Genomic DNA, 23,931 nt, shown 5'->3' with positions numbered 1-23,931 from the left:
GTATTTCCTAATAGTGTTGACCCTCGGGTGAGAAGCTAGGAATTCAGTAATCTTTTAGGAATTATCGTACAAATAATAAAGTAACCGCCAACCTACTCACCCGCACCCCCCCCCCCGGGTCATCTTGCTCGGGCGACCGCCGGGGCGATCCAATCTGATAGCCACAAGAAGCCCACCAACCAACTCATTGTCTCTCCACTTGCACCCAGTATCCAAATGCTCCCTGGTGCCCATAGGAGTGAGTAGCAACCACGTACGGATTCATGCCGTAGCTCGGAAGATAACCTGCAAGAAGTTAATCATAGAAAGTCTGTTAAAAATCATATTGTTCCTGCAGTTTCATATAGCCCAAAGAAGTGCGCATATTCCAATCTGAATACTGGACGCAATATCAGGATTCACTCCATTTAGCCACGTCCCAGACAATGCATCTATGCTAACTGGAGGAATAATATTAAAGGCTATATGAATGGACCGCCAAAGTAATTTCGCGAGAGGGCAATCAATAAATAAATGTTGAATTGTTTTGTCGTGAACACAAAAGCAACATCGTGAACTACCTACCCATCGTCGCTTTAGTAAGTTATCTTTGGTAAGGACCACCTGCTTGTGAACAAACCACATAAAATTTTTGATTCGCAGGGGAACCTTAACTTTCCAAATGTGTATCAATCTTGGGATTGGGCCAGAATTAATAAGGTCTAAGTACATCGATTTGACCGAAAACACCTCATTACCCGTTAGCTTCCAGCTCAGGGTGTCTCCCTAATCTAAGAGTTGAACGTCCATCAACCTCCGCACTAAGTGTAGCCAGGAGTTCCATGGTTCCCCTACTAGAGACCTCCTGAACTGAATATTCAAAGCAACTGTTTGCAACACTGTTGCTACGTAATCCTCCTTATGTTCAGCAATATGATACAGGGAAGGATATTGGATAGCTAGCGGTGTATCGCCTAGCCATGTGTCCTCCCAAAACCTTGTTGTTGTTCCGTCCCCAACAATGAACTTGACCCTATGGAAGAAGGTCTCTTTGACTCTCATGAGTCCCTTCCAAAATGGTGAATCATTAGGTCTTACGGTAACCTGAGCGAGGGTTTTGGAGTGCAAGTATTTACTTCTCAGGATTTGTGCCCACATACCCTCTGAATCCTGCGATAGCCTATATAACCACTTACTCAAAAGGCATTTATTCTTAATCTCGAGGTTCTCGATCCCAAGACCCCCTGGTCTTTTGGTCGACAAATAATATCCCATCTTGCCAAGCGATACTTTGTCTTAACCTCGTCTGACTGCCAGAAAAAACGAGATCGATAGAAGTCAAGTCTCCTTCGTACCCCTTTAGGCACCTCAAAGAAGGATAGGAGGAACATCGGCATACTCGTGAGTACTGAATTTATCAATACTAGTTGTCCTCCATATGACATAAGCTTACCCTTCCGGCAGCTTAGTTTCTTCTTGAATCGATCTTCGATACATTTCCAGTTGGTCGGGATAGCTGAACGGTAGTGACCCCAATTCACAACCGAACAATTGCCTATAGCTATCTTGGTCTTCTTTGGCCCTACCAAAGCAAAACAATTCACTCTTGTGGAAGTTTAGACCAGACAGTTGTTCAAAGAGGCACAACACTAGTTTCATATTCCTCGCTTTTGCAAGGTCATGCTCCATGAAGATAATAGTGTCATCCACATATTGTAGAATGGAGACGCCCCCATCTACCAAATGGGGAACAAGACCACCTACTAGGCCTTTCTCCTTGGTCTGACCTATGAGAACTGTCAACATGTCTGCCACAATGTTGAACGGAATAGGAGACATCGGGTCTCCTTGTCTTAGGCCTTTATGTGTTTGAAAGTAATGACCAATGCCATCATTCACCTTAATTCCGACACTACCTTTCTGGACAAAAAAATCCACATGATTCCTCCATGCCCCATTAAAACCCTTCATGCACATGGCTTGCTATAAAAATATGCATGAGATGATATGGTGTTGTTTTTAGTTAAGTGATTAAATGATTCTATACCTGCTCCAAGTTCTATAGGCCGGGATAGCACTGGAGACATGATACTGTTGTCCACCAAAACAAGAGCACCATGAGAATGAGCTATCTCTGAGATTTTCTGTGAAGTACAAAAAACACTGGAGAGGGTAAGAATGTTACCTAAGAGTGTGTATCTGGATTAATCAAATCTTTATATACATTCTTCATGATAATTGAAATGCATACATCAACACTATTACCTTTATATCAATAATTTGTTGACGAGGATTGGTGGGACTTTCAAGCCAAACTAGTCTAGTCAAGGGTCCAATTGCAGCAGCCACGTCGTTAATTTAATAAAATATACATGCATGCCAAATAAAATGTTGACGCAATTTTCCTCAAAACAATTTATAGGAGAGAAATTGTTAGTGTGTAACAAAATACCTCAAAATATATTCTGCTGCGCATGTAATATGTTAATGTATTTAAAAAATGTTCATGACGCTTGTTAAAATATTCTGAATTTTACATCATTATGAATGATTTTGAGATATGTTTTTTGCAAATGAATATCTTTGAAGTATCACGGCATCAGTTATGAAAGTTGTTCATGCGTGTGAAGTAAAATGTTCATGTGTGTTCAACAGTTGTTCAAGTAAATTCAAAAAACCGTTTCAGTAGATAAAGTGTTTTGCATGAGATAAATGTGTTCTACCATCTTTAAAAAAAAGTGTCCATGCAAGTTTGAACAAAATATAAATGTGTGCCAAGCAAAACGTTCACACAAGTTTTAAAATATTATTCACATACGAAAAATGTTTAGTAGATACCAAGAACTTAATATATAGTACTATTCTACTATGCAGCCCATGAAACATTTTAACATTTTGAAAACAAAAATAATAAGCTTTGTGTTAAATTTTAACAATTTTCTTCAACATGAAAGATGATAAACTTTGTGTTAGAAAATTCCATCAACGAGAAAAAAGGAAAAAAAACACGGACAAAAAGCAGCACCGAGGCAGCCAGATCGCCGGTGTTCGCAAGGACCAGGTCGAGAATCGGAATAAGTCGAGGACACGGATAGGGACTCGTACTCTCGCCGTCGCCGAGGAGGACGGCCGACTCTTGCCGGGACTCGGACCCCTCCAGCGTTTATATAAGAACAGAGGCACCCCATCGAGCCAACACCACACAACACGTCCGATCAAAGAAACACAAGCTCTCGAAACAGCTAGCGAAGCAAGTCAACAATGGCGAGCGGCAGGAGGGATCTCGCTAGCCGTGCTGCTCCTGCTCTTCTTGCCTAGCACCGCCGCCGCCGCCAACGTCCCCAGCATCGACACCACGCGGACGCGCCACCTGCCGCTGCCACGCGGACTGCTGCGCGGCCCGGAGAGCGTCGCCTTCGACGCCAAAGGCCACGGCCCGTACAGCGGCGTGTCCGACGGCCGCGTCCTGAAGTGGAACGGCCACAAGCTCGGCTGGTCAACGTACACCTACAACCCCGACTACAGCAGCGAGGCGTGCACGGCGTCTCGCCTTCGCCCGGAGACTGTCACCGAGGGCCACTGCGGCCGGCCGCTCGGTCTGCGGTTCCACCTCAAGTCTGGGTACCTGTACATTGCCGACGCCTACAAGGGGCTCATGCGGGTCGCGCCAGGCGGCGGGGAGGCAACTGTGCTTGTCACGGAGGTTGATGGCGTACCTCTCCGCTTCACCAACGGGGTGGACATCGACCAGGTAACCGGCGAGGTCTACTTCACCGACAGCTCCAGGAACTACAATAGGTCACAACATGAGATGGTGACAAGAACAGGAGACTCGACTGGTCGGCTACTAAGGTATGACCCACGGACAGGAAAGGCCGGCGTGCTCCAGCCCGACATCACTTACCCCAATGGCCTCGCCATCAGCGCTGATCGAACACATCTAATCATCTCATCGACCGGGCCGTGTAAACTGCTACGATACTGGATCAAGGGCTCCAAGGCGGGCACCATGGAGCTATTCGCCGACCTCCCTGGCTATCCAGACAATGTGAGGCCCGACAAGAAAGGAGGATACTGGGTGGCACTACACCGTGAGAAGGCTGAGCTCCCCTTTGGCATTGATAGCCACCTGCTAGCATTGAGGATCGATGCGGACGGAAAAATAATTGAGGAGATGCGGGGACCCAAGGGCGTGAGGCCGACCGAGGTGGTGGAGAGGAAAGGTGGCAGGTTGTTCATGGGATCCGTCGAACTTCACTATGTGTCCGTAGTCACGCGCAAATAGATAGGTCAATTAGATATTAAGGATCTTTGTAGAACTTACTCTCTTTATTAATGTTATTATTTTATTGTTTTGACGTATTTTAGTTGTAAAATCTATTTTGTTAAGTCAAGCTTTCTGTTGTTAAGTGGAGATTTCTGTTGGACAATGATGATGTATTTTTTAGTATAATGTATCAAATTATCTTTAGGAAAGTACAGTTGCATGTTGCAAAGAGCCAAAGACACAAAAGGCACTAGCATTGTTGTGAAATAAATTGCTCGCACAAATAGGACGGTCTAGAGAGGTTGCAAGCTAATACTCACAAAAACGAAAACAATCCAATCTTATACAAAAGGAAAAGGATTTGGTAAGAGAAATCAACTGCGGCCAACTGAAAATCATATTCGTACGCGATTTCATTCAGATCAAGAAAAGTCAGTCAAGTCAGTTCACAGAGAACACGAGGCAAAACATGTTGCACAAGAACATCACAGTTCTTTGATACACTACAAAAGGATGGTCACATTATTCTTCATCGGCACACCAATGACCATGAACAATCCAGTCTCCAGATGTATACACACTCACCTGCACAGACGAAAAACACCATATACAAAATACACAAGCGCCTACGCGGGTCAATCCGACGAACCAACTACACACTCCTTTGCTCCCCATCAACCAACAGTCATGTCAGTCCTTCCTACTTGAGCTACAAAGCCGTCACAATGGCAGCCAAGAAAAATGAACATGGGCAGAACCAAGTTTTGATGTTGTGAAGTTTATGCATGTTGTTACTTGTCAGTTGGCCTCAGGGTTTTTCTGTTGAAGCCTGTGACGAACAACACATACAGTCGCGGGCTTGTCATTTCAGAAAATACTCATGCAGAAGTTTATTATTACTGTTGCAGCTTAACAAATGAATCACCAATGCATATCACATCTACAACTTGATTAACTAGAACCCGAAGCGCCGTAGTCCAGATTTTGTATGATCTATGCTGGACCAGACCTGAGCGCGTAATCAAGATCAGCTATGAGGTCATCCACGTCCTCAATGCCCACCGATATCCGTACTAGATCATCAGTCAACCCACGTTCCTCTCGCACCGAGGAAGGGATGCTCGCGTGCGACATGAAGCAGGGCAAGCTTATGAGTGACTTCACACTTCCTGCATCGGCATGTAGATTCAGTGAGCAAGAATGAGCAAAACTGCACAAGGCTCTGAAACTAATCCTCGAAGAAACTAGTATGATAATGGATCAGCTTTGTAGAGGTTTTCTAAATGGAGTATGTTGGGTGATAAAATGGATACAGTAGTAAGGTGATTCCTGGAAGGAGGGTGGAGGCGTGCAGGTACAAAAGAATGCTTACCGAAGCTAACTGTTACGTTGAAGTATTTGGTCGTCTCAACAACATGCTTTGAGAGAGACAATGAACCAGTTTGGAAACTGAGGACAGAGCCCGCTCCCTTTGCCTGCACAAGAAGCAAATGCAAGAACAACATATTAGAAAGTGTTCTGGAAGACCTGAAGGCTGGAGAATCACTAAAGCTGCTTAATGCAGCCAACATGAAAACCGGTAAGCACCTGAGAGTAGTGTAAAGATCGGCCAGGATGATCAGGAAGTCCAGCATAATTCACTTGCTTGACCCTTGGATGAGAAGCTAAGAATTCAGCAATCTTCTGGGCATTATCCTACCAATAATAAAGTCAACATCAGCGTCCTAAGAAAATGTCCATAACAAATGAAATGAATCAGAACTATACGAAGTTGCTAGCAGCATTTTATGAAGCCCTCAAAAAATTTCAAAAACCAATATGTAGTTCAGCAAACAAGTTATTTTATCACAACAAAGTTCCACCTGTTGCTTTTCCACCCGTAAGGCCATGGTTTTGATCCCTCTCAAGCAAAGCCAACAATCAAAAGGTGCCAAACCAGAACCTTCAGCGTTTTGTAGAAATGCAATCTCCTTAGCCAAGCTGTTAGCAGTTGGAACACGTATTAATTTGAGAGATCATAGCTATTTCAATTAACTCTATAAATTTGAAGGAGCATTTAGTAGCCATATTCAGTAAGAAACAGAGAAACAGCCTGTTAGTGTTTAAGCCAGCAGCTCAGAAGCATTCATGTCACACAGTAATTAACAGGGAACAGGTAATACAGAGTTTATTTGGAAAAAAATGGTAGCAAGAAGTAGCGTTTACCAGGGACACAGACACGTAACTATGATTATATTATACAAACATTCAAGGATGAAAAATATTTATCATTCAAAAGAGGCAGCGTGGTTATTAGTGATGACAAAGATGACCCATAGAACAGACCTTTCACCCTTTACAGCAAGAATTCCAGCCATAAGATCACTGTGTCCAGCTATAAATTTGGTAGCTGAGTGCATCACAATATCTACACATACGACAATAGATTGTCGTGAATTAGACTAAAATAATATGCATGAGATGATATGATGTTGTTTTCAGTTAAGTGCTTAAATGATTCTATACCTGCTCCAAGTTCTATAGACCGGGATAGCACTGGAGACATGATACTGTTGTCCACCAAAACAAGAGCACCATGAGAATGAGCTATCTCTGAGATTTTCTGTGAAGTACAAAAAACACTGGAGAGGGTAAGAATGTTACCTAAGAGTGTGTATCTGGATTAATCAAATCTTTATATGCATTCTTCATGATAATTGAAATGCATACATCAACACCATTACCTTTATATCAGTAATTTGTTGACGAGGATTGGTGGGACTTTCAAGCCAAACTAGTCTAGTCAAGGGTCCGATTGCAGCAGTCACGTCGTTAATTTTAGTTGTATCGACCCGTCTATCATGTCACAATGCATATGATACTTGTAAGTGAGCGAGAGAAAAACAGCAAGAGAATGGTTCCACTAAAGAAAGGAAGAACTAACTTTACTACAATTCCATTTCTTGGGACAACTTGTGAGAGCAGACGATCAGAGCCACCATATATGTCCTCTCCAGCAACTATTTCTTGTCCTAAGAATTGTGCGTTTGGCCAATGAATTCATTAAGTGCATACAACGATAATAGGCCTGAAATACGATCGTAAGAAAGTAAATGTCAGCCACTTACCAGCCTGAAGGAGGTGTGTTACTGCAGCCAGTGATGCCATCCCACTAGTGAAGCAGAATGCTTGGTCTGCCTTCTCGAGCTTAGCCATAAGGCTGAATGTGTGATAAAATTTATCAATACCACTGAACAATGCACATATTTACACTGCATACAGTAAATAAAAATAAGCAGTAGACTGAGAGTGACCTCTGGAGAACATCACGAGTAGGGTTGCCACTCCTAGTATAATCATAAGGTCCATTAACTGTTGCTGAAGGCTGGAAAGTAACATTTAGGGGTAAGCTACTAGGAACAAGGGTGCAAACTATGGGCCAGACTAAACTAGGTATACACTATAGTTCTTCAGTCAAACCGAATAACAACTGTTCCAAGACAATTTAACAGTAGTGATATTTTCATACTACAATTCCTATATAAATAAAAATATGATGATAAGGAAAATGTGTCAAGTTCATTCAGTAATTAGACCGTAGTATTGTTGAGGGACAAACAAGAAAAAGATGTAATAACAAAATCAAGATAAGATACGATGAATTACTACAACTAGGTAATTCGGTTTGCCAACTAAAATTTTAGCAACCGGTATACATGGTGGGTAACATTTAAGCACAATGTCTCCTCTAGTCTAGTCTACTAGAATTCTTCAGACTTCCAGGCGATTGAGATTTGTCTTACAAAATGATTAACAATCAAACTACCAACCAAAAGGTTCCAGACATGCTTGAGAACTCAATTCCAAACGATAGAAAGGAACTAAACCCCTAAACTGCCAACCGATTAGGCTTGGCACCACCGCCGCCGCCTACTACTATGAAATATCGTCATCATAACTAGTACTCCCTCCGTTCCGAATTACTTGTCTTGGATTTGTCTAGATACGGATGTATCCGTTCCGAATTACTTCTCTTGGATTTGTCTAGATACGGATGTATCTAGACTCATTTTAGTGCTAGATACCTCCGTATCTAGACAAATCTAAGACAAGTAATTCGGAACGGAGGGAGTAACAATGTGCTCTCAAACAGCAATAAAGCACATTGAGAATGCATTGGTGGAATTTACTTCTACACAGTTGCCAGATGCCACCGTCTGTTGGCAACCCTAGTTACCTGCTTGAAGGTGGCCGTCTGGTACAGCGGCGTGCTGAGAGCCCCATAATTGTCGAACGAATTCTCAAAGCTGGTCAGTATCGTCGCCACGCTCGGCTCCTTCCTCCCCAAACCTACACCAAGAAGACAAACATCACACACTAATTCCACCAGAACAAGCACAAAGCCCCACTCCCTCCGTTCCTAAATATGTCTTTTTAGAGATTTCAAATGGACTACCATATACTGATGTATATAGACATATTTTAGAGTGTAGACTCACTCGTTTTGCTCCATGTATTCACTCGTTGAAATCTCTAAAAAGACAAATATTTAGGAACGGAGGGAGTACAAATTCAAGCTAAACCCGCTCAAACCCACCATCGCCCGAGGATTCGACGGCCCCAAATGCCTCTACCGATACCGCGGACGCGCTCAGGTCGCGCTCGGAGTCGCCGGAGGGCCCGGCGATCGCCGCTGGTGCCGCCGCCATGCGGTGGGAGAGCGCGAGGCGCGGGTGGGCGAGGCGGGGCGCCTGGGCGGAGCTGGGGCTGGGGTTCGGGCACGGGAGGGAGGAGGGCGGGTTGGAGTGGAGGAGGAAGAGGCGGGCGGTAGGGGTGGCGGCGGCGGCGGCGGCGGCCATGGTTGGACGGAGTGGGGAAGCGGGAGGGAGTGGGTTTGATAGCGAAGTGGCACCGGGTTGGGGGAGGGCTGACGGGTGGGGTATTGTGGTCAGTGGAACGGATCGTTGATGCTTTTGCGGAATTGGGTATCGCGTCTAGATTCACTGGATCGGCTTTTCGGTTGGCTCACGGGTAAAATGGGCTGCGTGGGTGCGCATGCCGTGCACTATCGGTTTTGGAGAGAATGCAAAAAAAAATAAAAAAAATAGAGAACTTAAAAAAAAAACCTTTTTAGAGCATCTACAACCGCATATGATAAATATGACCTCTCAAACACCGGCGGACAATTACCACAACTGCATCCGAACATATCATACAAAATTCTTAAATCCATACAAAAGCATGCAAAGAAAACAAACCTACATACTACGTAGATAGTTAGCAAAAAAAAAACATACTACGTAGATCACCTAGCTACTCCTTGTTGGAGATGTCGACTATCTCCGTACCCGGCTCCGGGTACATGTGCGGCAGCTACAGCTCTGGGGCCTCCTCCTTTATCTCTGCGTCGAGTTCGACGAAGAGCGCGTCGGTCCCCGCCCGCTCTTGCCAGAAGAACTCCCGGTTGGCTTCCACATAGGCCCTCATACTGAATGGACTCCAAAATGGCCTGCTGCTCTGCCATCTCCGCCGCTTCGGTGATGGCAAACTCCGCCTCCGCCTCCTCTATGTTGAACCGCAGGGCAGGCTGTTCCGCCTCGTCCTCTTCTGGATCCGCCACCTCCATCGGCTCCGGCAGCTGCTCTCCCTCCTCCTCCTCCTCCTCCTTCGGCTCCGGCGAGTCCGGAGGCAGCCCGGCAGCGAGGCGAGGCGTGCATCTCCTCCGCGATCTGCCTTCGACGCTCCGGCGTGAGCATAGCATACATAGTACTAAAAGTTGTCACATTGTTACAACTAGGGGATATAAAGTGTAATTTGCTCTATTGCTTGGAACAATTGAAATGACAAAAGACCCGAAGAAGTACACCATCATCTTTTTGAGAAAACACCAAGGCACAACATGGACGCAAAACACTCGGTCACTCACACCATACTCACGCATCACCTACTAATTCAAGGCTGACAAAGTCGCAACGTCGTGCAAAGTTCGGGCACAGGTATCGTCTGTATGGCAGTTTCAAAGTCACAAGCGCCTCGTTGTTGACGAGAACATCATCTCTACTGAATGTATAATCCACATTAAGAGCATCTCCAACAGGCGCCGGTCGCGCCACGCGCAAAAAAACAGATATACTGCGCGCGCATCGGCTGGTTTGGCGCGGCCGCGCTAAAATGCAGCGCGCGCGTCGCTCCAGCAGCGCGCCAAAATGCAGCGCGCGCGACTCGCCGGTGCATTGCATATGGCATTTTTCAACACAAAATGATGAACATTTTCAACACAATAAAAATTTCACACAAACAAGTTGATGAAGTTCATGCTCACAAGTTTAAAATTATACCCACAAGTTCATCCAGCCAAGTTCAAAATGCAAATCAAGTTCAATACACAAAGGAAAGACACATCATTCCTCGTCCTCGTCCTCGTCCTCGTCCTCATCTTCGGAAGACGATTTTTCCGCCTCCGAAGATGAATCTTCCTCCCTCTCCTCATCGCGCTCCGCATCACGTGAAGCTCCGACGATGTTGGCAAGATCTTCAACGGCATCTTCATGGGAATGTGTGCGAGGAGGCTCATCGAAAGACATTCCGCCCATGGCGGGCGGAGGTGCACCCATGTCTCCCATAAGAGAAGCAAAACTCATGTCTCCCGTCGTGGCCATAGCGTCGGGGGGTGCTCCAAAGCCAGCCATGCCTCCCATTGCACCTAAACTGCCCACGGTACCTCCGAAAACCACCCATGGCACCCATGGCGCCGAGGCCACCGCCATCCATGGCGCCGAGGCCACCGCCACCCATTGCACGAACCATGGCTCTTTTTTGGATCAAGACTTCTTGTTGGGCAAGATTGACATACTCCTTTTGCGCCGCATTGAGGTTAGTTGTGTCCAAGAAGAACAAGTGCTTCTCCCATTCCAACAATCTAGTTCGCTCCTCATTGCTCACCTTCCTCTCCTCCAAAGCCACCTTCCTCTCCTCGGCCGCCACCCTCCTCTCCTCGGCCGCCAACCTTCTCTCCTCGGCCGTGGCATCTTGGGTCCTTGCCATTTTCCTCGCCTCGTTGGCTTCTTTTCTTGCCTTCACAATAGTTTCCATAACATTTTTGAGCTCATCATCTCCTTTCCTCTTTCTTTTCGGTTTTGTCTTTCTTGCACCCATCCGACCGCTTTGGCTTCGAGTATGAAACCGAGTTGGGTGTGGGGCTTCTCTTGCCGTCATCACTTGATGCATCATCCTCATCATCATCATCATCCAACTTAATTGTTCGCTTCCGTTTGTCGCTCAAATGCAAATCATCCAAATATTCACGCTTCTTCCATTTCTCATCATCCTTCAACACATCATAGCAATGAGGCAAAGTAAATACTCTTCCTTTCTTGATCTTCCCCTTCTTGGTTTTCCTCTCCTCTTCTTTGAACAAGTTTTGCGCAATGTTGTACTACATGAAAACAAAGCAAGTTAGCACCAACAACAAGCAAAACAAAGCAAGTTTAGCACCAACATGTAAGATGAAATGGCACTTACTCTATCATCCTCATTTGTGCCACTTGGGTTCAACTTGTCAACCGCCTTTTGACAGGCCGCCGACCTTTGACAATCCGAGTTGATTGTCGACCATCGGGACCTAAGTGATCGGTTGGAGCGGTCAATTCTACTCACGTTGCGAGCATCAAAGTGTTCCTTCATCCGGTTCCAATAAGCATCTCTACTTTCATCACCTCCAACAGATGGATCCCTCGACACTTGCAACCAAGTATTGCATAGTAAGATGTCATCGGCGTTGGTGTAATTGCCCGCTCTTCCTTTTGGTGCGTCGACAATGCCCTCACCCTCCTCGTCCACCTCGAACTCATGGTCTTCAAAATGCATGTCATTGGTTTGAGACCAATGCGAATTGTTGGAGCCAACACCCATCGTTGACATGTATGCATCATCATTGAGACTACAAATTTTTTTGCACAATGCAAATAAGCTATCTATATGTGACGAATGCATTCAAAAAATAAAAAAATGAAAAGTTAGAATTTTTTTTTACCTTGGAGGCATTTCGTCGAACATGTTGTGTGCGCCGGCCGCCGGCTCAACGAGTGAGCTTGCCGGCGCTTCGGCAGCCGCCGCGCCCGTCACACGCCCCGCAAGCTTCTTCCTCTTTGCCTTGGAGGTGCCGGAGCCGTCCGCCGCCTTGTTTTTCTTCGTCGATGTCTTGCCCTTCTTTGGCCGCGCCGCATTGGGGAGCTTTGAGGAGGAGGGGCGGCGGCTCGGGCCGGCGCCGGCGCGACGCCACCCGCCGCAGAGGTCATCCGCGGCGGCATGAAGAGGCCGCGCGCGAGGCCGCTCGTCGGAGGAGCTCCGGCGGAGGCGAGGCCAACGCCACCCGGGCTAGGGTTTGTGGCGGCGGCGGGGGGGGGGGGGGGGTCGCGGCTATAGGACGGGGTGAGCGGGGTGCCGGCACGTGCGTCCATGGGTGCGGGTCGCCGGCGCCGGCGCGCGCGAGGCTTTGGAGGGGGAGAAGAAGAGCGCAACGCGAGCGTCGTGTGTGCCGCGCGCGGAAGCGGGCGCCGCAAATACACCGCGCGAGGTACCGCTTCCTAGCGCGCGCCCAACTGCTTATAACGCGCGTGCGGTTATTGCGCGCCCACTGGAGCCATCCGCCGGGTTGCGCGCGCACTAAAACGGGGGATTTTGCGGCGCGGCGCCTGTTTAGCGCGCCTGTTGGAGATGCTCTAATAACACACCGAAGCGTCAAACCTGGCGGGCTAGGGGGCACAATAACTATCCTAACCATCGACACACCATCATCTGTGAGCCTGAGATTACAAACATCGCCCATTGCCATTGAAACTGAGCAGTGGAGCCCATATGTAAACTTAGGGCATGTACAATGATGCTATCTTAGAAGTGCCACGTAGGATAAATAATGAGGTGGAGGAGAGAGAACTCATAAGAGGAGGCTTGTCTTCTCTTATTTAAGATAAGACAAGAGATGATCTCTTAGCCCAATATGTCTCACCATATTTTTAGGAATTGCTAGTTATTAAAGATAAGGCTAAGAGATAACCCATTGTAGACATTTTTCTTTGTCATCTCTAAATTACATGCAAAACTTAAGATAAGACTATCTTATCAACCATTGTACATGCCCTTAGTGAGGCCACCCCTCCCCCCTCTCTCTCGCGACCACGTCACCCCCACCCCCCACCCCCCCGCGGGCGACCGGCCTCCTTCCTCTAGGCCCCCCTCCCTCCTTCCTTCTCGCCGTCGTCGCCGGCGCCCGCGGCCGGCTTGGCCCCGGGGCTGCTGGTGGCGGCGGCCTCCTGGCCCTTCCCCTCCCGGTCGCTCTCCGACGCGGGCGGAGCTGCTCCGGGGGTGCATCTAGGCGGCGGCGGGGCTCCGTGGCGCATGCAGGAGAGCAGCTAGGCAGCGGCGACGCCGTTGGCAGCGGCGCGGCGCGGCGGCAGGATCTAGCGTCGTCCGCTCGGCCCAGATCTGGGCCCTTCGGGCCCCATCTTGGCCTGGGCGGGCCGGTGGCGGGGATGGTCTCCGGCGTGGCTTCTGGGAGGCGGGGGAGACGCGACGAGTGGCTGGGTGTCGGCGGCGCCGACACCGGCCTATTGCATCGCAGCCGACGGGGCTTAACGGGCCCGCTTCGGGCCTGGCTGGGCCAGGGGTGCCCCGCTGCCGCGTCCGGACGGCTACCGCGACGGTGCCGGAGGCACGGGCCTCCCGCACGACGGCGGTGGAGGTGGTTCCCTCCCGCTCGGCGTCGGTGTTGCTGCTCCCGTCGTGGTGAGCTTCTCTCCGGTCCTCTCGGCCTCGTGGTGGTGTTCGTAGTGAGGCGGCGTGGGCGGCGGCGCTACTGCGTTGGCGCATGGTGATGGGCGACGGTTTGGCGGGTCGGTTCCGTCCGGTTGGGTGGTTGGGGTTGGAATGCGGGAGAAATCCCTGCCGGCTTCAGCCCCGACGCGGTGACACCTGCGGGTGCCACCATTCCTTCCTAGAGGGTGTCGATGGTATCCACCCCCCACCTCCCTCCACGTGCACGGGGAAACCCGAGGACTCGTCCGGGCAGCAGCATCGTCGGCATCGCATCCTTTCTTGGAGGTGCTGCTTGGTACGCGGCGGTTCGGAGCCTCGGTCTGTGGTGGTCTGTATCCGGTGGGCGCCGCGGTGGCGGGTCATCCGCGCTTTGCCAAGCTGCCGTGGTTGGCTTTTGTTTCTTCTTCTTTTTCTTTTGGTGTGTTGTGCTGCTCGCCACAGCGATATTTGTATTCGGTGTTGGTTGTTTTGGAATGCAAAGCAGGGGAAACCTTTTTTCGGTACGTAAACTTAGTCGTCATGGTCTATTCATTTGGACAGCTGTCCAGATAGTATTAAGAGCCAGGAAACTCACTTCACTGCAGGTCTGCAGCTAAATATATAAAATGTTCAAAATTATGTACACCGCCACTCCACCAAAGAGATATACTATGGGAGTAAAGTACCAATGCATGAAGCTGATAGCATAAAAGCAATATTACTATGCGACTAAAGTATTGTAAAAGAGAGTACTCAACAATTCTACATCGCCGGAAAAACCATCAACTCAAAAAGACTGAGGTTTACGCTGCAAATGATTAACCGATACTGCTGTAAACTGTTGAGGTGATTTCTCTACCAATAATATGCAGTGTACAGAGTTGTTGCTGCTGTAGACAGCAGAAACCCTTCTATATAAGGAGAGCCAATAGACATCACTAAACGACTACATGTTCATGAAAAAAGGCAGATGATTTTAGTAAACAACACAATAGTAGTTGCATAAACAACCGGGAATAAGACGATGGGAACAAAAATAATTCTAGTGTGTAACTTGTGATGTGAGTGTGTGCCATCCTTCAACAACAAAACACGTCCTGAATTGTCTGTATTACATAGTTATAACAAGTTTTGAAGACTCGGTGTCTGTTGTAGACAAAAGGACAAAACTGAGTACCTGCTAAACAACATGTATCAGGCATCTGAGTCCTTTGGAGACGAAACTAAGCTTTGCTTCTCCGGATCAAACTCAGCTTCATCATCGTCACCACGGCCTTTGTTAGCTACAGCCTCACGATGTGCTGGAGCACTTCCTTTACTTTTGACAGACTGCTGATAGAGTATCCCACCTGCCAGAGTGAAGAGCAAGCAAACCAAACCAAATGCATTTGCGTGCTTGTCCCAGATCATAACATTGATTGCAACTGTCAGGAACTTGTTGACGACCCCCGTCACTGTAAACGCCGTGGCAGAGACAGCTTTCCTTGCCGCGAAACCAAAGAAGCTAATGAGCACCCCGAACACGCAGGACAGTGACACAGCAACAAACGCGTCAAGTTCGAACCAGCCTTGGCCCCTTGATTCAATGGCTCTGAAGATGGACAGGTGCTCACCCGTCAGAACCCCAAACACGGGGGCCATTAGCAGTGAAAGAAGATTGTTGTAGATCACAAAGCCCCATGTGCTGAGACCCAGGTTAGTCACCATGTGCTTTATGTACACCATTTCAGTAGTTATGGTGATCAGATAAGCAACTGCCCACGAGTACGCCGTGAGGGTGAACCCTGAATCTGTCATCACATAGCCAACCGCGCCTCCTAAGATAATCACCAGGGACAAGAATGTGAGCTTTGAAGGACATGGCTGCTTTCGGAAGGTGGTGTCAGCGACAGCAACCAGCAGAGGGGTCAAGGATCTGAACACTATAAATGTATCGACATTGGCATGCTTCAGGAGGTGGGTGTTGGTGAATATGGCGAGGTAGAAGACAAGAGCAGCAGGCGCATACTTTTTGGCAGTCTGGAAGTTGAAAGGCTCATGGTAGAGGAAACCGAGCTTCCCAAGGCTCCAAACTCCAACCACGGATGTCAAGTATTGTAGGGCAGTGAGGAGGCCAGGGTAACTGAACTTGGTGATGGCGTACTTGTTAATGATCGCAAGCAAGCTCGAGCATAAAGCATATCCTAAAACGAGGCTGCTTGTCGCATAGGCCGGCTTTGCCATGAGGAAAGATTTATCTGCATGGTAGGTACAATGTAAGAAAAGGGAGTCTACAACTAATAAATGTGAAGCATGATGTGATGCACAATGTTGATAGGGGACTAACAGAAAAACTGCTCTGGAAAACAAGTGCCAAGACTATCTGAATTCATGTGCAGAAATGAGACCATTCATGATTTGTGTGACTTATCTATATTTATTTCCCTAGGCACGTCCATGATTAATTTCTAGGTGGTGAGGCATAGTCCAAATATTCTATCCAATAGCAAATCAAGTAATACAAGAACAATTCTGCAATCAGGCTAGTGAGAATATATGACAAAATTGAACACCTCCTACAATCTACAGCTAAACATCTCAATGAAGGTAGAACAGGGATCTCAAATGAAGCCATTAAGGTTAAGAAAGAACTCCAAACAAGTTATTAGCATGTACTTGTAGTAGTTTAAGCCAAAAATAACTGACATCAATTTCCTTTGCCCAGACAGGTGACACATGGTGACATGGCTATTATCAGACAAAATAAATACTATGATCTGAAGTGAGATTAAAAGTATGATAATCGATTGCCGATCTCTGAGACAATAATTCATCTGCCAATACACTTTTGAGAAGTCGAAAGCTAATGAGTGATAAAGCTTTTGCAAAGGCTTGAAGGGTGTTAATATAAAAATGATTTGCCTCATTCATATATTTTAAATATCTGAATCCTTTTCGCTTTGACCGGCATGAAAGATATGTTAATGGATCTTCTAAAAATACACTCATCATACATGCTCTACATACAATATGTGAGATTCTTCTAATTTCTAGCAACGGTGGTTCGGTAATTTTATGTCAAGTGAAGGAACAAATATGATAAGAGAGTTTGCACGACCGCACATAAGTGAATAATAAAGCAAGTATGTGTTTGCTTCTTGACCTGGAAAATGGGCTTGCTGCATAAAAGGACAGACAAAATTAAGGGCTATATAAATTTATGAATTATAACATTTATTTGAATTTCATCTTAAAATGCAAATACACTTTTATCTTACTTGTAATCTCACTCCAGAATCATGAACCTCAGGTGCTAGTTTCTAGGGTGATAAACACGTGCTTATCATGAATCAGATTTGCCTTATATATTTCACTAAACAAGCTCCACACTACATATTTAAGATGCAAAATCAAATATGATAAAAGACATACCAGCAAGAAACAGCCGCCCAGATGCACAGTTTACTCGGCAAGTTCGGTTTATTTAATAAAACCGAGATTTCGAATTCACATGAACCTCAGGTGCTAGTTTCTAGGGTTTTACCGAAATGGGGAACAGAAATATACCAGAGAAGCAAATGAGGAGGGGGAGGGGAGTAAATAGTGGAGAAGGCTCGCCTTGAGACGCCCCGCTGGCGCCGTTCTCGGTCGCTGACGGGATGGCCTACTCTCGGCGGAGGCGGGGTCGAGGGTGGAGGGGAGCCGTGGCAGGGAACGGGAGGGCGGGCGGAGCGAGGCGGATCAGGGGCACGGCGGAGAGGGGCGGAGAGAGGCGCGGGCGCCGGGGCTTGGACGCCGGCGTCGCCTGCCGAGCCCACGGACGGAGTGGGGCGGAGGCAGGGGCACGGCGGAGAGGGACGGCGAGGGGCGGGCGGCCGGGCGCTGGGGCTTGGCCGCCGGGGTCTTGGACGGGAGAGACGAACAGGACGGGACGTGGGGGTTTGACTGTAAAATTTTTCTTTCACTCGGGAACTTTATTGACTAAAACGGGTTCTTATTACAGCTGTACAGCAGGCCAAGAAAAGAAACTAGAGAGTGCAATTCAGCACCCCGCGGTTTGGACAACACATTCCAAAAACGGGTTTCAGAGCCAGGTAGGTCTTTCCCTCAAAAAAAAAAAGGCAGGTAGGTCTCTTTTGACTTTGAGATCTTCAAATATTGCTGATGTGCTTTGCTGAGTGAAGCCTGGAATATGTATGACCGATGCTCATGGCAATTTGTGTTTTGTGTTCTCCCTCTTCCAATCTTGCATTAAGATGGTATACGTGTCGAGATTGTTGCTGAACCTCTTGGTTGATTTGTGTCTCTTCGGTCTACATCATCGTCTGTGCTGCATAGATAACCTGCAGGGGTTTGCGGTTCTTTTGCAAAATTGCAAGAGAAAAAGTGAGTGATAATCTGACTCATCATCATTGTTTATTATGCATTCTTTGTTCAGGTGGGTTGACCTGCGACAAAAGCTCTCGTACCTGTTGGAATAGGTCCTCCTAACAATCAAACTTTCGAGCTCTCGCATGAACTTCCTTTTCTTCTTAGTTTTGAGTTAAGAGCCGCTTTACAAATCTGAAGGATGTATAATTGTGATTTCGAACAAAGAAAAGTCTATAAACACTGAGACATACATATGCTAAAACATCTTCATGTTGAGCTTGATAAATAGAAGTCTGTTTTCTTTTCATAAAACCTCGTCATGGGACGGGTTGCTCCCACATTACATTGCGAAGAAGAGAATTGATCTAGTTAATGCAGTAAACCTGGAAAAAAAAATCCAAACAGTCCACTGATGATTAAGAAGTCCTGATGAAAATCACACAGGCACAACTAAAAAGCAGACGACTCCAAGTTTTAGACAGAGTTCGGTAAGTCTTTGGTAACAATTGCATAATCAATTTTTTTGTGGGGTGCATAAACAAAGTTGTTGTTTCGAAGTTTCAGATATCGCCCAACCATTCATTAATCCAGTACATACCATTAGCCTTAAGGATTGAAGTCCAAAAGGCCAATTTGGGGGCATTATTGCTACTTCTCTAAAAACAAGCATTAGAAAAATACCTAATTAGCCTTTAAACTATTTTTAACCATGTGATATTGGCCATATCATGTCACTATTATTATTTGATTGCATGTGATGTTTATCATGTTTTTGCATCTTGTTTACTTAGAACGACGGTAGTAAATAAGATGATCCCTCATAATAATTTCAAGAAAGTGTTTCCCCTAACTGTGCACCGTTACGACAGTTCGTTGTTTCGAAGCACCACGTGATGATCGGGTGTGATAGATTCCAACGTTCACATACAACGGGTGTAAGACAGATTTACACATGCAAACACTTAGGTTGACTTGACGAGCCTAGCATGTACAGACATGGCCTCGGAACACAGAAAACCGAAAGGTCGAGCATGAGTCGTATAGAAGATACGATCAACATGAAGATGTTCACCGATGTTGACTAGTCCGTCTCACGTGATGATCGGACACGTCCTAGTTAACTCGGATCATGTTATACTTAGATGATGGGAGGGATGTCTATCTGAGTGGGAGTTCATTATATAATTTGATTAGATGAACTTAATTATCATGAACTTAGTCTAAAATCTTTACAATATGTCTTGTAGATCAAATGGCCCACGTTGTCCTCAACTTCAACGCGTTCCTAGAGAAAACCAAGCTGAAAGACGATGGCAGCAATTATACGGACTGGGTCCGAAACCTGAGGATCATCCTCATAGCTGCCAAGAAAGATTGTGTCTTAGACGCACCGCTAGGTGATGCACCCATCCCACAGAACCAAGACGTTATGAACGCTTGGCAGACACGTGCTGATGACTACTCCCTCGTTCAGTGCGGCATGCTTTACAGCTTAGAACCGGGGCTCCAAAAGCGTTTTGAGAGACACGGAGCATATGAGATGTTCGAAGAGCTGAAAATGGTTTTTCAAGCTCATGCCCGGGTCGAGAGATATGAAGTCTCCGACAAGTTCTTCAGCTGTAAGATGGAGGAAAATAGTTCTGTCAGTGAGCACATACTCACTATGTCTGGATTACATAACCGCTTAACTCAGCTGGGAGTTAATCTCCCGGATGACGCGGTCATTGACAGAATCCTTCAGTCGCTTCTACCGAGCTACAAGAGCTTTGTGATGAACTTCAATATGCAGGGGATGGAAAAGACCATTCCTGAGGTATTTTCAATGCTAAAATCAGTAGAGGTAGAAGTCAAAAAGGAACATCAAGTGTTGATGGTCAATAAAACCACCAAGTTCAAGAAAGGCAAGGGTAAAAAGAACTTCAAGAAGGACGACAAGGGAGTTGCCGCGCCCGGTAAGCAAGCTGCCGGGAAGAAGCCAAAGAATGGACCCAAGCCCGAGACTGGGTGCTTTTATTGCAAGGGAAGTGGTCACTGGAAGCGGAACTGCCCCAAATACTTAGCGGACAAGAAGGCCGGCAACACAAAAGGTATATGTGATATACATGTAATTGATGTGTACCTTACCAGTATTCGTAGTAGCTCCTGGATATTTGATACCGATGCGGTTGCTCACATTTGTAACTCAAAGCAGGAGCTGCGGAATAAACGAAGACTGGAGAAGAACGAGGTGACGATGCGCGTCGGGAATGGTTCCAAGGTCGATGTGACCGCCGTCGGCACGCTACCTCTATATTTACCCACGGTATTAGTTTTAAACCTCAATAATTTTTATTTAGTACCAGCTTTGAGCATGAACAATGTATCAGGATCTCGTTTAATTCGAGATGGCTACTCATTTAAATCCGAGAATAATGGTTGTTCTATTTATATGAGAGATATGTTTTATGGTCACGCTCCTATGGTGAATGGTTTATTCTTAATGAATCTCGAGCGTAATGCTACACATATTCATAGTGTGAATACCAAAAGATGTAAGGTTGATAATGATAGTCCCACATACTTGTGGCACTGCCGCCTTGGTCACATAGGTGTCAAACGCATGAAGAAGCTCCATGCAGATGGACTTTTAGAGTCTCTTGATTACGAATCATTTGACACGTGCGAACCATGCCTCATGGGTAAGATGACCAAGACTCCGTTCTCAGGAACAATGGAGCGAGCAACCAACCTATTGGAAATCATACATACTGATGTGTGCGGTCCAATGAGTGTTGAGGCTCGTGGTGGCTATCGTTATGTTCTCACCCTCACTGATGACTTGAGTAGATATGGGTATGTCTACTTAATGAAACACAAGTCTGAAACCTTTGAAAAGTTCAAGGAATTTCAGAGTGAGGTTGAGAATCAACGTGACAGGAAAATCAAGTTCTTGCGATCAGATCGTGGGGGAGAATACTTTAGTCACGAATTTGGCACACACTTAAGAAAATGTGGAATAGTTTCACAACTAATGCCGCCTGGAACACCTCAGCGTAATGGTGTGTCCGAACGTCGTAATCGCACTCTATTAGATATGGTGCGATCTATGATGTCTCTTACCGATTTACCGCTATCATTTTGGGGCTATGCTTTAGAGACTGCCGCATTCACTTTAAATAGGGCTCCGTCGAAATCCGTTGAGACGACACCGTATGAATTATGGTTTGGGAAGAAACCTAAGTTGTCGTTTCTAAAATTTTGGGGATGCGATGCTTATGTCAAGAAACTTCAACCTGAAAAGCTCGAACCCAAGTCAGAAAAATGCGTCTTCATAGGATACCCAAAAGAAACTGTTGGGTATACCTTCTACCTCAGATCCGAAGGCAAGATCTTTGTTGCCAAGAATGGGTCCTTTCTAGAGAAAGAGTTTCTCTCGAAAGAAATAAGTGGGAGGAAAGTAGAACTTGATGAAGTATTACCTCTTGAACCGGTAAGTGGCGCAGCTCAGGGAAATGTTCCTGTGGTGCCTGCACCGATTAGAGAGAAAGTTAATGATGATGATCAAGATACTTCGGATCAAGCTCCTACTGAACTTCGTAGGTCCACAAGGACACGTTCCGCACCAGAGTGGTACAGCAACCCTGTCTTGGAAATCATGTTGTTGGACAACGGTGAACCTTCGAACTATGAAGAAGCGATGGCGGGCCCAGATTCTGACAAATGGCTAGAAGCCATGAAATCCGAGATAGAATCCATGTATGAAAACAAAGTATGGACTTTGACTGACTTGCCCGAAGATCGGCGAGCCATAGAAAATAAATGGATCTTTAAGAAGAAGACAGACGCGGATGGTAATGTGACCATCTATAAGGCTCGACTTGTCGCTAAGGGTTATCGACAAGTTCAAGGGGTTGACTACAATGAGACTTTCTCACCCGTAGCGAAGCTGAAGTCCGTCCGAATCATGTTAGCAATTGCCACATTCTATGATTATGAGATATGGAAATGGACGTCAAAATGGCATTCCTTAACGGCTTTCTTAAGGAAGAATTGTATATGATGCAGCCGAAAGGTTTTGTCGATCCTAAGAGTGCTAACAAGGTGTGTAAGCTCCAACGCTCAATCTATGGGCTGGTGCAAGCATCTCGGAGTTGGAACATTCGCTTTGATGAGATGATCAAAGCGTTTGGGTTTATGTAGACTTATGGAGAAGCTTGCGTTTACAAGAAAGTGAGTGGGAGCTCTGTAGCATTTCTCATATTATATGTAGATGACATACTGTAACGCCCTCGATGCAGCTATATCTCCCACGTGTCGAAGCACGACTTAGAGGCATAACCGCATTGAAAGCAATGTCGCAAGTGAGGTAATCTTCACACAACCCATGTAATACATAAGGAAAAAGATACATAGTTGGCTTACAATCGCCACTTCACACAATACATGAATAAAGCATTACATCATCCAAATACAATCAAGGTCCGACTACGGAACCAAAATAAAAGAAGAACCCCAAATGCGACAAAGGTCCCCGATCGACCCCAACTGGGCTCCACTACTAATCAACTAGAACGAAACAACACAAAGGACAAGGTCTTCATCGAGCTCCTCCTGAGCTTGGTTGCGTCATCTGCACGGACTCATCGGCACCTGCAAGCTGGTTTTGGAAGTATCTGTGAGCCACAGGGACTCAGCAATCTCGCACCCTCGCGATCAAGACTATTTAAGCTTATGGGTAAGGTAATGAGGTGGAGCTGCAGCAAGCGACTAGCATATATGGTGGCTAACATACGCAAATGAGAGCGAGAAGAGAAGGCAAAGCACGGTCGATAAAAGTATGATCAAGAAGTGATCCTATAGCAACCTACGTCAAGCATAACTCCAACAACCGTGTTCACTTCCCGGACTCCGCCGGAAAGAGACCATCACGGTTACACACGCTGTTGATTCATTTCAATTAAGGTCAACTTCAGGTTTTCTACAACCAGACGTTAACAAATTCCCATCTGCCCATAACCGTGGGCACGACTTTCGAAAGTTCAAATCCCTGCAGGGGTGTCCCAACTTAGCCCATCACAAGCTCTCATGGTCATAGAAGGAATAGACCTCCACCCGAGACGTTCCGATCAGACTCGGTATCCCGGTACAACAAGATATTTCGACAGGGTAAAACTAAACCAGCAACACCGCCCGAATGTGTCGGCAAATCCCGATAGGAGCTGCACATATCTCTTTCTCAAGGCACACTCAGATGAGCCAGACGTCGGGTAAGCCAGCCCAGAGTTGCCCCTGGTAGCCTCGGACATCGCTCAGTTGGACCAACACTCAGAGGAGCACTGGCCCGGGGGGGGTAAAATAATGATGACCCTCGAGAGCGCGACTCCCAAGGGAAAAGAAAAGGGCTAGGTGGCAAATGGTAAAACCAATGTTGGGCATTGCTGGAGGAGCTTTACTTAAGGCGAACTGTCAAGGGGTTCCCATAATAGCCCAACCGCGTAAGGGACACAAAATCCGGGAACATAACACCGATATGACGGAAACTAGGGCGGCAAGAGTGGAACAAAACACCAGGCATAAGGCCGAGC

At 46.6% G+C, this 23,931-nt stretch overlaps 3 protein-coding genes across 4 annotated transcripts; 1 reads left to right on the top strand and 2 right to left on the bottom strand.

Annotated features, from left to right (window-relative positions):
* The first annotated feature begins 2,926 nt into the window (after window positions 1-2,926).
* Window positions 2,927-4,388, top strand: LOC123153097 (protein STRICTOSIDINE SYNTHASE-LIKE 10-like). The gene has a single exon (XM_044572384.1). The coding sequence runs from the start codon at window positions 2,927-2,929 to the stop codon at window positions 4,262-4,264; it is 1,338 nt and encodes a 445-aa protein (XP_044428319.1). The 3' UTR covers window positions 4,265-4,388.
* A 723-nt stretch (window positions 4,389-5,111) lies between these two features.
* LOC123150324 (cystathionine beta-lyase, chloroplastic) lies at window positions 5,112-9,168 on the bottom strand. The gene is made up of 12 exons (XM_044570182.1): window positions 8,823-9,168; window positions 8,463-8,575; window positions 7,540-7,610; window positions 7,354-7,445; window positions 7,170-7,257; window positions 6,970-7,081; window positions 6,752-6,848; window positions 6,572-6,653; window positions 6,109-6,226; window positions 5,834-5,941; window positions 5,619-5,721; window positions 5,112-5,415 (listed from the first exon to the last, which is right to left on the bottom strand). Exons 1-12 carry the CDS (start codon window positions 9,082-9,084, stop codon window positions 5,240-5,242), a joined length of 1,422 nt encoding a protein of 473 aa, XP_044426117.1. The 5' UTR covers window positions 9,085-9,168; the 3' UTR covers window positions 5,112-5,239.
* Window positions 9,169-14,970: 5,802 nt separating this feature from the next.
* Window positions 14,971-17,963, bottom strand: LOC123150655 (GDP-fucose transporter 1). Of its 2 annotated transcripts, none has more exons than XM_044570486.1 (2): window positions 17,615-17,958; window positions 14,971-16,254 (listed from the first exon to the last, which is right to left on the bottom strand). In XM_044570486.1, the coding sequence occupies exon 2, from the start codon at window positions 16,238-16,240 to the stop codon at window positions 15,212-15,214; it is 1,029 nt and encodes a 342-aa protein (XP_044426421.1). In that variant the 5' UTR covers window positions 16,241-16,254; window positions 17,615-17,958; the 3' UTR covers window positions 14,971-15,211. The 2 variants fall into 2 exon arrangements, with proteins under 2 accessions (XP_044426421.1, XP_044426422.1); XM_044570487.1 differs by having other exon boundaries at window positions 15,058-16,254; window positions 17,429-17,963.
* Between the last annotated feature and the right edge of the window lie 5,968 nt (window positions 17,964-23,931).

This window comes from Triticum aestivum, chromosome 7A (assembly GCF_018294505.1).
Source record: "Triticum aestivum cultivar Chinese Spring chromosome 7A, IWGSC CS RefSeq v2.1, whole genome shotgun sequence".
Lineage (NCBI taxonomy): Eukaryota > Viridiplantae > Streptophyta > Magnoliopsida > Poales > Poaceae > Triticum > Triticum aestivum.
This window is presented reverse-complemented; position numbering and strand designations above follow the sequence as displayed.

What these genes read in the sequence shown, in the direction of transcription:
- LOC123153097 (XM_044572384.1), top strand. Translation starts at nt 2,927, where the DNA reads ATGAAAGATGATAAACTTTGTGTTAGAAAATTCCATCAACGAGAAAAA.
- LOC123150655 (XM_044570487.1), bottom strand. Translation starts at nt 16,240, where the DNA reads ATGGCAAAGCCGGCCTATGCGACAAGCAGCCTCGTTTTAGGATATGCT.
- LOC123150324 (XM_044570182.1), bottom strand. Translation starts at nt 9,084, where the DNA reads ATGGCCGCCGCCGCCGCCGCCGCCACCCCTACCGCCCGCCTCTTCCTC. An exon ending in AACAAATTACTGATATAAAG is followed by an intron (nt 6,849 to 6,969) that starts GTAATGGTGTTG and finishes TGTACTTCACAG; the next exon opens with AAAATCTCAGAGATAGCTCA. An exon ending in GTCTATAGAACTTGGAGCAG is followed by an intron (nt 6,654 to 6,751) that starts GTATAGAATCAT and finishes TCGTATGTGTAG; the next exon opens with ATATTGTGATGCACTCAGCT.